Here is a 14953-nt window from a genome sequence, read left to right on the forward strand (position 1 = left end):
CGGGCTGCAAAATGGCTTTTGTTCCAGCCATTATCCATTCATAGGCCATTCTCACTGCTCTGAGGCTGGACAAAGGCTGCGAGGGCTCCTGTATTGGTTGGTTTGTTCCTGGATCTAGAATGTATGATACCATCTACAGAAAGTAATATCCCTGCATTGGGAAACTTGGTTTATAACACATAAGCTATATACTTAAATTCAATATTAGCTCTACATATCTGCTTGTTTCAGAAAAGAAAATGATCAGATTACTCAATATACTTGCCTGAAAATATTGTTATTAATTCATCTGTTACTACATATGCCAAGTCCCCATGTTAATGAATATAAACTCTGGGATAACATAATACACATTAGTAGTGCATGTTTGTGAGCACACATATTCATTGACATCACATTCATGACCATATATGATCCAACAAGCCTAATCTAATACGGTGTAAAGAGAAAGTCCGCACAGAGCAGCAACGCTCCGGATCAAAGCAGCCTGTATCTGTCCTGCACACCACTCACAGCCAGCTTATCTGCTCAGTGCACGGGGAAAAGCACACGTTGGCACAGGCGGGGCTAAATAGGGACAAATGAGGGTTAAGCTGCTTTCAATATTTGATCTTTCAGAAAAGATGACTCCATAAATATGTAGGAGGCATGAATCCAGGCTTTATTTACAGGTCAGAAGGCTGGATATGTGGAAGGTGGCTTTCTTAGTGAAAAGTGAAGAAACCCAGTAAGTTGTCCTTTCTTTAAAATAGGAGGGGTTCACCAATTTTCCTTTTCATTAGAAACTTATATATAACATCCAAAAAGTGGGACATGGCGATAGATACAAAGCTTTTTAACGCTCTGAATTGCATTACCACGTGCATTATCATCCAGACAGCACAACAATATAATACCATGAAAACATGTGTTTAAGAGGCCAAGTTGCATTAGATATGCCTGACTAGCAATTAGGAATCCATAGCTGCAGGCACACTATAGCAGGATAGCAGGATACTATAATAAACTGGAGATGATTATAAAGTTAAAGATCCTCTTCTGTGCTTTCTTACTGTAGCTGGAGTGACTTACTCAGTGTTAGACACAATTTAAGGAACACTTCAACACTGCTCCCAGGTGATCAAAAACTAGGACAAGCCATACCGTACAAAAAGGGACAAAAAGTGATCTGCCTTCTTTCCAGCTCTGCCCTGAGCAAATGTAACTGGAGAGCTGACTGTTTGTATTGGAAACTTGATCTGCCTTCGCAGTCAGGTGGGAGAACAAGGTAGGGGACTTTAACCTGCGTTCAGAAATACAGAGGGAGGGGCCATAGAGCCAACAACATGTAGCACACAGGAACGAGACAGACCTTCCCTGATTTGCATACAAACCTGGGTTTTAAAAACAAGACGTGGACTGAACGCCGACTGGGAAATGATTGAGCTGCACATCTGACTTTCATTTCTAAATTCAGTGGAAGCTATGATCCCACCTCGAGTCCAGCAGTAAACAGGTTGTAGCAACTTTTAGTACAAATCAGCACATAAACTTACTTCAAAAATAAAGAGGATGGAGTCCAGCTCCTCCCTTTGAGATTTGTTCCCTGAAAAGAAAAGAAAGAGCTTTTAGTAAGAGGTTTAAACACATAACCTGAAGCTGTACTGCATTAGCCTCATCAATAATGTAACAATACTATGGGACCATTTTGTGTTACCATGAGCGGATACACCCCGAGGGAGAGAATCTCCTACCCCCAAAGTGTTGGAGGCCGGCTCAGTCCGCACAATCATACTGGACATAATCAGAAAATGATTCTCTAAGCGCTTACGCTCAATGTACTTAAATTGTGGAGCAGAGAAAATAATCTTTGCCATGTCATGTATCATACAGAGCAGGAACAAAAGGTAATAACTGATCAATCGTTGAGGGCAGCAGCCAACTAGTGAGTGGACAAACAAAATGGTACTTACCTTTTTGTTTTAAGTTGCTTTCCAGTGTAATGAAATTTTCATAGAAGATAAAATAAATCTGAGAACTGTTGCTCTCAAAGAATGACTTCAGTTCACTCTTGTCGATGTTATCTGTGAAGAAAGGAAACACCGTCATTGTGTGAAAAATCAGTATTGTGCTATAGCTTATATTTGTAATTCACCAGTCTGCAAAGCTGCATTACAGTTCATGAATCCATCATTTAACCCATTAAGACCTACAGCACTCTGAAAAAACCTTCTGAAACCAAAGCAGGTTTGAAAATACCCACGAAAATCTGAGTTTTCTTGAAAACTTGACAGAACTGTCAACATTCATTAAACCTTTCTTCCTCCATCTCTGGAGGGGTCAAAATGTACAATAACAAAGATTTGAGAGTTTAAACCTTTGGTTTGGTTTAATTGACAATTATTGTATTTGCTCATATTTTCATACACATTTTTTCTTTAGAAAAAAAAAAAGCAAAAAAAAAAAAAGAATACAAAATGTAATTAAAGAACAAGATTAGGTGAAACCAAGTATATTGCTGGACTCTTGTGAAACTCTTACAAGGCTCTTAATTTGAATTTTGAGGCATTTGGACAATTCATGGTGCAACGTCACCGGCGAGTTGCACAGCATTCATTCAACTGACCAACAGCACAACGCCACCAGCCCGCTGTGACGCGTTTATTCGCCTGCTTATTGGCGCAAGTTCACCTGCCAGTGGCGCGGCGTTCATTGCCACCAATATCCAGACACCTGAACGCTTCCCAGCGGTGGGCGAGTCTCTTTGTAACTGGAAATCATAACTTTCTGTCTCTTTAATTCAGAAGTGACAGTGTGTAACATCACCGCTGCACAAATGTTCCCTATTTTGCAGCCTGCACCTATTTGACTTCCTCCCCTGTAACTTCACCCACTGCTCACCTGTAACCAGGATGGTAACATGATTTTAGAGGTATAGAAAAACAACGCTGACTCATTAATCTATCATTTCACAATTCCTTTAAAAGTGCTCCTTCTCTCTTTATGGTGTGATGGAGTATAAATCATTCATATTAAATCTGTACAGTTTCAGATGGTAAAACTCCCAGTACAACTCTCATCTTTTAACAGGAAATCACATGATTGTGCAACTGAATTTACGTTCAACTGGTATTTTGAGGATTACCGCTCTTCACAACCTTTCCATTGATGTTGACTAGAAGAGTGTGTTTTAGCAAAAGCCAAAGCAATACAGAAGATCCACTCAGGAAATAGTCTGCTGTTGTTCCAGCCGGAGGTACAATGGACATCGTACCAAAGACATATTTGGACACTCTGTAAAGCCCACTTTTAAAGTACAAGTAAATAAGTACAAGTTAAAAAAAAAATGTCAGAGTAAACAGTATTTATTTTGAAGAAACAAAAAGAAGTTTGTTAGGTTTTATAAGATAAATACAGGGTAGACAATGTGTGGGCATCGAATCAACCAGCTGTGGTGAAAGTTTCCTGATTGATTCCTGACTGATTTCCAGGCTAAAATACAGAAACCTTCAACAGGCAGCTGGAATGATTTGGATCATCATCCAGCTGAATGACTCATTCTGATACTTGAATCATTTTTAACTAAATGGATATGTTTTATTGTATTGTATTGAACTGCATTGTATTTTATTGGAAAATGTTTGTTTTGTTTGTAAAGTTGTAGAGTTATGCTGAATGTGCGTTTCTATGGGTCATATACCAGTTTACACAAACAAACTGGCACTGACTAAATCCCTACTTCTTGGTGTAAAGAGCACTACTTGTGTTCTTTGCCTTACTTGTACAATTTCAGAAAGGCCTGTTCTGGATAATCAAATATAGGCCAGGAGGAGTCCTGGCAAAATTACAGCAATTAAAGTTCACCTTCTGTTACAATTCTCTCCACCACATGGCAAACTGGAAGAGTCCCAGAGGCTGCCCAGCTCCTGGGGAGTGCAAGAATGATGTATTATGTGACAAAGACTCAGATGACTTATCTTTGCCCTGAGATTAGGGAAGGGATAATGAAGATGCATGATGGGAAAATCCAGTCAAAGGCATGAGTGCTTTCTGTTTTTCAGCCATCATAAGGGAATCCCATGTGATACAATGGCTGTCAGAGAGTTCAAAGGGCCATAATGTAAGTGATGGGCATCGAACGCAATAAAGTGATATGTTTAGTAAATCAATTCCTTCACTTGCTCCTACCCTTAAAATCAAACCGCAGCTGTTGTCTAAAAAGTGATGTCGCTGTTCAATAAATGTTACTAAAAGGTAGAAATCCTTGATTTTCTGTTTATTGCGTAGAGCAAATAACTGAAAAGGAATGTCTACTTTCAAGATAGATTTTATGCACGTGCATTGTAAAAAACATACTTTACATTCATAAAACATCTGTATCACAATTAACTGTGAAATTATTTTAGGTGATATTGGCAAGAAACTAATCACACCTGCTCAATACAGATTTAAGCACACACACACTGACATGAGTGACCACGGTCACACACTATAGACCTTAAGACAAACGTTACTGGGAAGAGCAATGATGATCCCTGCAGTGATCATTAGAGAGTAACAGATCTCCCCTCAGACAGCTGCCGTATTAATACTGCCTCTGTTTAAGATCATTAACCAGGTAGATACTGTGTTGCCTAACATTAATAAAGAACATGTCTAACTAAATAATGACGTTGTTTTCTCTCTCTGCAGTGGAGAAAGCCGCGTGGCTTGCTCAAGGGCAATGGTTAGTTTCAATATATTAGTTTAATATGAGGTTATAATATATAACTGGATATAATACCAGAAGGTCTAACTACACTTACAGACTGGACTTGACCTTCCTATGTAAAGTGACCAAAAATAACTATAACTATTATTTGGCACAATATAAACATAACTGAAAAATAAATCTTATATCATTGAAAATGACACCCTTGTGTAAGTGAAACAGACAAAGGAGAAAAGGAACTCTATTATAATTGCTTTTTTAATGAGTCTAACATGTGATATTATTGGGTGCAAGAAAAGTTGTTGGGGGTGGATCAATTTCATATGTCATGCTGCATGTCAGCTATCAGAGCCCTCCAGCTTCAGACTCACCGCTCCCCATCGGATCAAACAGCCCCAACCAGTCACTGGAGCAGGACGGATGGGACAACGGCCTTCAGGGGAGGGGGGGAATCTTTTTAAAGGAGATCACAGGACTTTTGACAAAGAACAATTGTCTCAGGTGGATTTAATCCATCATGGAAAAGACTGACTGAACACTAACCAACCCTCCAGTAGTCACGTTCAAAGACAGTTGATCTATGTGATTCAGAGTGAACATTACCACTGCTGGTAACTACTGTCCAGGCTAAATAAAGTTATACCAAAACTATTCAAACCTTGTCATCCAAATTCTCTAAAACGTCATGATAATGTCAGTTATTAATGTTATTAATGCAGGAAAATAAAAAGCTCTCTGCTTCAGGGGTTGCTTTAAGGAAAGAAAATCTTTGGCTGACACGATGTCGTACAATGATTGTCAGCATTGTAGATATTCAGACAGATTCTTTCCTCAATGGCTTTCACTGACTTCTCGGATAACAGCAAGTGGACAGAAAGAGTCAGAACCGGTTCTCTTGGCCCTGCAAATGTCTGGGATGACACTGCATCCTCTGAACCCAACAGAAAACTTTGTCCTGCAATTGAAACCCCTCCGTCTGCATAATACTATTGTTAAAGACAGGAAGACAGAGTTAAAGAGCAGCTGTAAAAAGCTGGGATCACACCGGGCCGTTACGCTGGTGTTCACAAACAACAGCACTTTTTGTTGAGGTTGAGAGTGCCAAAAATACTTTTTACAGACTGAAGCAGTATGGACACCAGTGCAGTTCATGCAAGGATTGAACCAGCCAATCATGTGGCAGTAGTGTAATGCATCAAACAGAAGACCACATCAGGTTACATTCCCGTGAGCCTGCTGCAGGCACTCAATAAAACTGGACAGTTGGAAACTGGAAAATCATAACTTGGTCTGATAAATTAAAATTTTTGCTGAGGCAAACAATTTGTCATCAACAGTATAAACCCATGGTGAACAGTTCAGACATTTTTGTGGATTCAGAACTGAAGCTTTTTGGAGATCAAGGAAAAGTCCTACCCTATTAGTATGGTGTTCCTAATAAAGTGGACAGTGAAAGTAAATACTCAGCTAGTTCCCATTGGTTGCCAAAAATGCAGTAAAAGCTGACTATTCTGCAAAGGGATCATCAAGTCAGCCTATTCTTAACCAGTCCCTCCAGAATTACACGGAGTATTTTTGTGATTATTGTGATCAAAAATACTTGATTTGGCAGCAGATGTCTTGAATTTTCATGAATTATTCCGATCACAAATTCCCCAATTTCAGTTAACTGACTAAAAACTGCCTGAACAATCATCTGGATCCTGCTGGCAGTGATGATTTAATAATTCAGAGATCTGCAAACGTATGCGGTGGAATTGATAAACACATACCAAACTGCCCAGTCATGGCAGGTTTGGGTTGGATGACAGTGTTCTCCATTGTAATATGTTTCCTGTTAAATCTCTGGGAAGGGCAGATGTTCCACCCCAATGTCAGAGGAAAAGCTTTAGCCAAAGCTGAGGACCATAATTTAATATTTCAGAGGGCAAAAAAACCCACAGCATCTTCTCTAAGTGTTTTAAGGCAGCAGATATTATCAGCTAATCCTCATTTACAAAAGATATATGAAATATTCTGAAAGATCATGCTGCTATTTTTCACCCTCTGGCTGCATAGAACCTGTATTCTGACATATCAGGTCATCATCATTACATCACTGAAGTCTCCATGTAGTTCACTGTGGCTTCTGAGGGCAAAGAGTGACCGGGTGGTTTTAACCGCCCCACGCTGTTACAGCAAGTAACTCTATGGAATACCTTGGTGCATAACAACCTTGCATAAGGTAACTATGGAAAAACAGGCACCATCCATCTTTTGGGCTAGGCAACAGAATTTGATGCCTGATGTGGATAATTGCGTCTTCTGATTGCTTGCTATTCTCATGAACTGAGGTTTGCCCAGCAAGCAGTAAGAGAGTGGACCCAGCAGTGGGCCCACTGGGCTTATTAACCAAACAGGTGAAGATCATCTCGTCGGCGGAAGCATTTGGTACAACACAAATGTCAGGCCCATATTCCTCTGTTCAAACTTAATCAGCATAAAACACACACAATAACACTTCACATTCAGTGGTCAACGCTTCTGTCAAACCATGTTTAACTCTGTAGGCAACTGCTGAATCATTAATATGCCATGTCATACACAGAAAGCAGTCTTATCGAGCCTTTGATGAGACACACACTGATTTGCATTAGCTCTGGGCTAACTAACACTGCAGGTGCACTATATTCTTGCCAGACAGGAGATGAGGAGAGAGAAAAGACTGATATGTTTCTTTGGCTGTGTGCTCATGAGACACAGAGGACTCTTTAAGGGTCCCGGCACAGGGATGCCTAGTGGCTGCCACTGCCAACACATAGGAGAGGAGATATGGGGGGGCAGCTAATGTGGAAGCTGACAGATGCACCGTGGACGGCGCTTTCCTTCCTAAATGGTTTTCTAAAAACAAAGGAGGACTGTGGCAAAATTACACAGACTAAAAGATCACCCAAGATAGGGAAGTGTTTTCTTTTAGGATATTTTGGCTGCCATGTGGTATGCATAAGGAACACCCCAAAACACAGAGATGGAAAACTTAAAAAAAAAAAAAAAAAAAAAAGATACTTGTCATTGATTTGTTTTTAACATGTATACTACTTTTTAACAGCACAAGTTTAAGTTAATGGTTCTGGATGCTATATTGTATTTTATGTGATGTCTGTTGTTAGAAAAACAGCAGAGCAGCAAAAGTGCTTTGTGACCTACGACAGGTTGATGATTGACCACAGTGAAACAAGGTTAATCATAAATCTGCTGCACCAGCTGAGGAGGGCGAGCCGGTCACATGATGCAAAAGGCAGCAGTTAGTGTGAGCCTCATTTGAGGCCTTGATAATACAAAGCTGGCAATAATAGTTGAACATGATCCAAACTGTGCCAGTCTGGAGGTGTCAATCATAATTCAGCCCTTACTTGGAAAAATTTATGTTTCTTATCAGGAGGTTGATTCGGGTCACTGACTTTGTTTTCTCTATCAGTATTAAAAAGAGATTCATCTTTTTATGGCTTGGTCTATTTTATAAAGCTTTGAGTTTTCAAGCTGGACGATTCTGAGCGGGGGGAAATCTGACTTGGCTGAGCCATGTATCATCCTTTCCAAGCAGTTGATTCACAAAGAATGATTAACATGCTGCCAGGCTAAAGCAACAGAGCAAAGCATGCTTCTCTCTCATATAATCATATAAGACCATATATGCCCGTCTGTAATTTCATTATGAGGCTAATATGCCAAACACTGCATGAAAGCCTGGTGACTTACAGACAGCGTCTCGCTGTGTAACAGATTGGCGCCTATGGGACGACACAGAGCACAGTGTGAAACAGTCACGGCAGAACTGGCAAAGCCTGACCTTATCCCAGCCTGAGCCAACACGTTAGAGTGGTTTATCTTGGCAGCTGAACACTGAAGAGCTGCTAAACTGGCAATGCAACTACTTAAAATCATCACCTATATCAACACAAGGGACATTCATTTCTTCTAAACCCAAATTAAAGATAAATGCAAAACAAGTATAGAAAGTAATATCTTAATTGTTTCCTAATTTTAACTTTCATCCAGCCGAATAAAATCCAACAATTCACCTGAGGCCAAGGTCACATAAATTTTGGAGATGTGTTTTGGCCAGAAACTCTACCTACCAAATATATTTTTTTTTTTTCAAATTTCTTCACTTGGGAGTTCACATAAGGGATATTCTTGTTTAAAATCTGTGTATCATCCACGAGTACACTTCATTTACCAGCCTAGAACACGTCTGAGGTACAATCTGGGCTAAAATTGTAAGCCGAGGCTAAGTGCTTCTTTTTCTTTGGCTTTAAATCCACTGGAGATTAGTAGGAGCTCGAACATTCAGAAAGGCAACATACAATGTAAATCCACTATGAGATCAAATCTTAATAGCTTATGCTGCAACAGTAAACAGCTCTTGGTTTTAGGTTTGGCTATTATAGAAGCAGGACAGGTAAACAAAGGAACTGGACAAACTGGTTTTTCACTGGGTGTTGTGTAAAATCATCCCCAGCAGAACAAAGCGCACTGGTATTTTACTATCTCCTGATCTTCACCAGGCCAGTAGCCAAAAGAAAAAAGCCCTCCATTCAACACCATGTGATTTGCATCATATTTGAAATTAGGGTTTTAAGAAATTTCTAAAACATGACGGTGATGCCACAAACTGGAAACATAAAAACAAGGCCAAGAAAGAACACTACTAAATGTTTTAGTATAGAGGTATAGCACACAAGTATATGTGTATATTTAGCAGTCACCTGTTAGATCATAATGAAACAAGTCCATACTCGGTTATATATGAAACCTTTCCAGAAATAAAAATTAAAAGAAATCTAGGAAAAAGTCTTAAACAGCAAATGTGTAAAACTAGTGAATGGGTTACATTTGAAATACAAATGATAGATGCTGGACTATGAAATTGATTGAAGTATTAATGTCAAGCCAGACAGAGACATAAGTCAGTGACATATTTTAACTCTGGTTTGTTGTAAATGCCGAGAACATTGCAGTTTGCTCTTCTTGTGGTCTCAAAAAAGGTACCATCTATCCCGTAACGGTCCATAATAGCAAAATCTGACAGGATATGTTGCTGATTTGACAAACTGCCATTACTGTGGTTTGAACACACTCCAGTACCTAAAAATACCAGTCGCCCTTCCAGTCACTGAGGTTTAGTGATGTTGCACTAGTAATTATTATGATGTGCAACAGAAAGCTTCTCTGCTTTATCATGCCATGATTTGCTATTCTAATGACCTAGGAAATGCAGTACAGGACTTCTTTGTACTGCCAAATCCTTATCTTGACACTGCCACCACTTTGGATGTCACACACTTCAACAGCAGGACAGGGAGAGATGGTCCTAAATAGTTCCTATTGTAGAGCTAATCTCTCACCTTATTCTTTACACCTGCAGCTATTTGCTTGCCAGGTCCACTAAACTGCGATTAATCCCACTTTCACTTGAAAAAAAAAAAAAAGCAAAGTTATCTGCTAAAGGCAAATTTAGACTCCGCAACAATGAAAAATTACAGGCCAATATCAAACCTCCCATTTTTAAGTAAAATAATTGAAAAGGCGGTTTTTCAACAGCTGAACAACTTCTTGGCCGTAAATAAGTGTTTTGATGTCTTCCAGTCAGGCTTTCGACAGCACCACAGGACTGAAACTGCTCTTGTTAAGGTTTTCAAAGACATCCACTTAAACACAGACAGTGGCAGAATTTCATTCTTAGTATTACTGGATCTCAGTGCTGCATTCAACACGGTCGATCACGACATACTACTAGACAGAGTAGAAATCTGGGTGGGACTCTGGCACTAAACTGGTTTGAATCCTACTTGAAGGACCGAGAATACTTTGTGTCTGCAGCTAATTACACATCAGAGCGCACTAAAAGGACATGTGGTGTTCCTCAAGGTTAAATTCTGGGGCCTCTTCTGTTCAACATCTACATGCTTCCACTGGCTCAGATTATGGAAAGAAACAAAGTGTGTTATCATAATTATGCAGACGACACACAAATCTACATAACTATATAACCAGGGGACTATAATCCCATACAAAGGTTGTAAATGCATTGAACAAATCAACAACTGGATGTGCCAAAATTGTCTTCAATTAAACAAAAATAAAACTGAAGTCATTGTTTTTGGGGCCAAAGATGAACGATTGAAAGTCAGCGCTCAGCTTCAATCTCTGATGTTAAAAACCACAAATCGAGACAGAAATCTGTAGTTATGGATCCAGACCTCAATCTGAACAGACATACCAAGACAGTTACAAAATCAGCCTACCATCACCTGAAGAATATATCGAGGATTAGAGGACTTGTGTCTCAACAGGATTTGGAAAAACGTGTCCATGCATTCATCTTCAGTAGACTGGACTACTGTAACGGTGTGTTTAAGGGTCTCTGTAAAAAGTCAGTCAGAACGCTGCAGCTGATTCAGAGCGCTGCAGCTCGAGTCCTCACTAAGACCAGGAAACTGGATCACGTCACTCCAGTTTTGAGGTCTTTACACTGACTTCCTGTCCAACATGAATCCACTTTAAAATCCTGCTGTTGGTTTATAAAACACTGAATGGTTTAGGGCCAAAATACATTTGTGATCTGCTGCAACCTTCTGAACCATCCCGACCCCTCAGGTCGTCTGGGACGGGTCTCCTTTCTGTCCCCAGAGTCAGAACTAAACATGGAGAAACAGTGTCCAGTTTTTCTGCTCCACATATCTGGAACAAACTCCCAGAAAGCTGCAGGTCTGCTGAGACTCTCAGCTGCTTCAAATCAAGATTGAAGACTTTTCTGTTTGCTGCCTTCAACTGAACCAGACTCAAGCATGTTGATCAATTTCCTGCATTTCTGCATTTTATTACTGTATTTTATTTCTTAAACTGCACTGCAACTTTCATTCTATTTTTAGCTTGTTTAATGTTTTAATGACTGTTTTTAATGTTTCAATCAATGTTCTTAATTGTTTTTAAATTTGCTTTTCCTTTGCCTGATGTTTTGATGCTTTTAATGGTTTTATGTGAAGCACTTTGAATTGCCTTGTTGAAATGTGCTACACAAATAAACTTGCCTTGCTGCACTTAAATGGGGTTGTATTCACCATGTACTTGAGAAGAGTCCATATGAACCCTCGTGGTATTCACGACGTTGGAACTCAAAATTTTCTGTAAGCCTCAAGTTTACCAATTGTGTTGTGTTTGCTGATGTTTACGTAAGTGGCCATGGAAGTTTGTTAAGCTAATATATTGTATTTTTAGTCATGTAGAGTTTGTCTTTATAACTTGTGTAATAGCCTACGTCTGAGGAAAATTTTGATTTTTACAACTTAACCACTTGAACGATAAGCATACTGCACAACTTCTCATGTTGTACCCACTAGCTCACAAGTTCCATGTAAACGCAGCGATCCATTACCCCAAGTGATATTCTACAATAGGCTGGCTTCGCCACACTTTGCTCACAGCTTCTGTTTTATTCGCTGCCACCATATCTGGAAACACAGGTAACGGTCGCTCAGCCACCCTGAAAGGTGGACCTATTAGAGGCCATTTTCAGTACAATAATGCTGAAGCCAGCGTTTGTAGTTGCAGCAGTGTAACAGTTTTGGTGCATATGCATCCAATAGATCCAAAATTAGCCTGAGGTCTACACCCGATCGTTACAAGGACTGGAAACAATACCCTGTGGAGCGCAGCCAGACCCATATATCTAGGTGATGAAATTGGGGTCCGGTAACACCAGGCTAATGCTACAACCCCGTTTCCAAAGAAGTTTGGACGCTGTGTAAAATGTAAATAAAAACAGAATAGAATGATTTAAAAATGTGAAGCAATAAGAACATGTTTCAAAAAAGGTGGGACAGGGTCAAAAAAAGAATGGAAAAGTTGTGTAATGCAAAAAAAAAAAAAAAAAAAAAAATGGTGGAGCATCTCACAACTAATTAGGTTACCTGGCAACAGGTCAGTAACATGATTGTGCATAAAAAAAGGCATCCTATAGAGGCAGAGTCTCTCAGCAGTGAAGATGGGGAGAGGTTCACCACTCTGAAAGACTGTTTGGGAAAATAGTTCAACAATCTAAGAATAATGTTCCTCAACGTAAAACTACAAAGAATTAGTGGATTTCATCGTCTACGGTTCATAATATCATTAAAAGATTCAGAGAATCTGGAGAAATCTCTGAACACAAGGGACAAGGCCGAAAACCAATATTGGATGGTGGTGATCTTCGGGCCCTCAGGCAGCACTGCATTAAAAACACACTATTCTGGAGTGGAAATCACTGCATGGGCTCAGGAACACTTCAATAAAGAAATAAAAACAAATAAAACAAATGCAGGTTTAAACTCTACCATGCAAAGAAGAAACTATATATAAACCTGACCCAGAAACGCTGCTGCTTAGTCTGAGTCTGAGCTCATATAAGATGGATTTAGACAAAGCAAAAAACTGTCCTGTGGTCTGACAAATAATTTTTTTTTTTTTTTTTTTTTTTTATCTTTTAGGAATTAATGGATGGCGCATCCTCTGGGCTAAAGAGGAGAGGACCATTAGTGAACATGGCATGGACAGGTTGCACATTTGGGAAGGAAGTATTAATGCTGAATGATATATTCAGGTTTTGGAGCAACATATGCTGCCATCCAGACAACGTCTCTTTCAGGGAAGGTCTTGTTTATTTCATCAGAACAACGTCCAACCACATTCTGCACGTATTCCAACAGCATGGTTCTCTAGTAGAAGAGTCCGCTGATAAACTGGCCTCCTGCAGTCCAGACCTGTCAATCATTGAAAACATCTGGAGCATCAGGACATGAACAATACAACAAACTGTTGAGCAGCTGAAATCCTCTATCAGGCAAGAATGGGACCACATTTCACTTTCAAAACTCCAGAAACTAACCACAAACTAGGGATGGGTCACCAATTTATAATATTCAAATAGTCATTTTAATCTCCAAATCAATTACTACATGCGACTTTCGTTCTTTATTTCCCCTGTTTTTTACTGGCGTCTGGTTGTAATGCGTTTCTCCCGTCACAATGTCCTAATGTCACCGAGCCTAAAGAGCACATAGTCTTTTCAATATAGTCATTAATATTGTCAGTGAGAGACCTAATAATGATGCTTCAAATGCAATGTTTATCTTATATTTAGGTATTTCTTATTACTTAAGAGGGTTCTAATTAGGTAGGTAGGTATATACTTTATTAATCCCCGAGGGGAAATTAGTGTCAGAAAGAACAATTAATCCATTATGATTTACAATAAATCTAAACCCAGTAAATGTGTGATAGCATGTAAAGAAATAACACAGAAGCCTCAAGGCCATAAAAGCTAGCGAATCCCCTGATGATTCTTTGATATGATAGTAACACTGAACTACACCACCTTTAAACGGTTGATATCAGCTCCACATCGTGTGGGATAAAAGATGACAAGAGGATGATGTTGTTCACAGCTTCGACCTGAGTGTTTTACAAAAGAGGGAGAATCAGAAGTCGAGTGATCTCAGGCCTTACTTCAGCCGCACAGAGGACCTTCTTGAGAACCCCTCCAAGTTGAGCTCATTGTTTCCTCTGGTGCTTCAGCCTGTGATTTCCTCTTATAACAGCAGCACTTTCAGTTGACCCTGACCCAGACAACACTCACAGCCCGGGCATGGAGAAAGGTAAGGTGAAATGACACGATGTTTAATTTCTTCTGAAGGATGAGTACAGAGCTTCCTTAAAAACACCTTACCTTTGGCTGCAAACTTAAACGCCCACCAACTAACACACCTGACTGATGACTTACAACACTTGTTGTTCTCATGCAGTTCACCAGCATGTTTCCACCAGCTGAGGAGAACACAAGTAAATAAACATTAACTACTGAGGATTAAGCTTTTACTATTCAGTTGATTATTTATCCTTCAACCGGTGGGCTGTGGTTAAAGCCCTCACCACAAAAAAGCTTCGAGTTTCACACTACTAGCTCCAAAGGTTATGACTGGTAACTGCTGACATTGACTAGTAGCTCCAAAGGTTATGACTGGTAACTGCTGACATTGCACTCTGCTGTGGCAGCAAGTGAAGTAAGAAACTGCCTGGTGGTGAAATCACCCCCCCCCCTCCCACACACACACACACACACACACACACACACACACACACACACACACACACACACACACACACACACACACACACACAAAACCACTTCTAAAGATCACCTGTAGTGTTATTTTTGTAGTTTTGGGGCACTGCTATGCGACCGTG

At 39.8% G+C, this 14953-nt stretch overlaps 1 protein-coding gene across 2 annotated transcripts in view; it reads right to left on the reverse strand.

Moving 5' to 3' along the window:
• Positions 1–14953, reverse strand: part of ralgapa2 (Ral GTPase activating protein catalytic subunit alpha 2) — an 85672-nt gene that overhangs the window by 66586 nt on the left and 4133 nt on the right. For both annotated transcript variants that reach the window (XM_069719687.1, XM_069719688.1), the window contains exons 2-3: positions 1953–2063; positions 1536–1585 (exon numbers count right to left, since the gene is read on the reverse strand). In XM_069719687.1, the coding sequence (XP_069575788.1) occupies positions 1536–1585; positions 1953–2063 (161 nt within the window). The remainder of the gene's footprint in view (positions 1–1535; positions 1586–1952; positions 2064–14953) is intronic.

This window comes from Brachyistius frenatus, unplaced genomic scaffold (assembly GCF_029030835.1).
Source record: "Brachyistius frenatus isolate BFR_SWC_R1_liver_20210118 unplaced genomic scaffold, ASM2903083v1 Contig_220, whole genome shotgun sequence".
In the NCBI taxonomy this organism is placed as follows: Eukaryota; Metazoa; Chordata; class Actinopteri; family Embiotocidae; genus Brachyistius; species Brachyistius frenatus.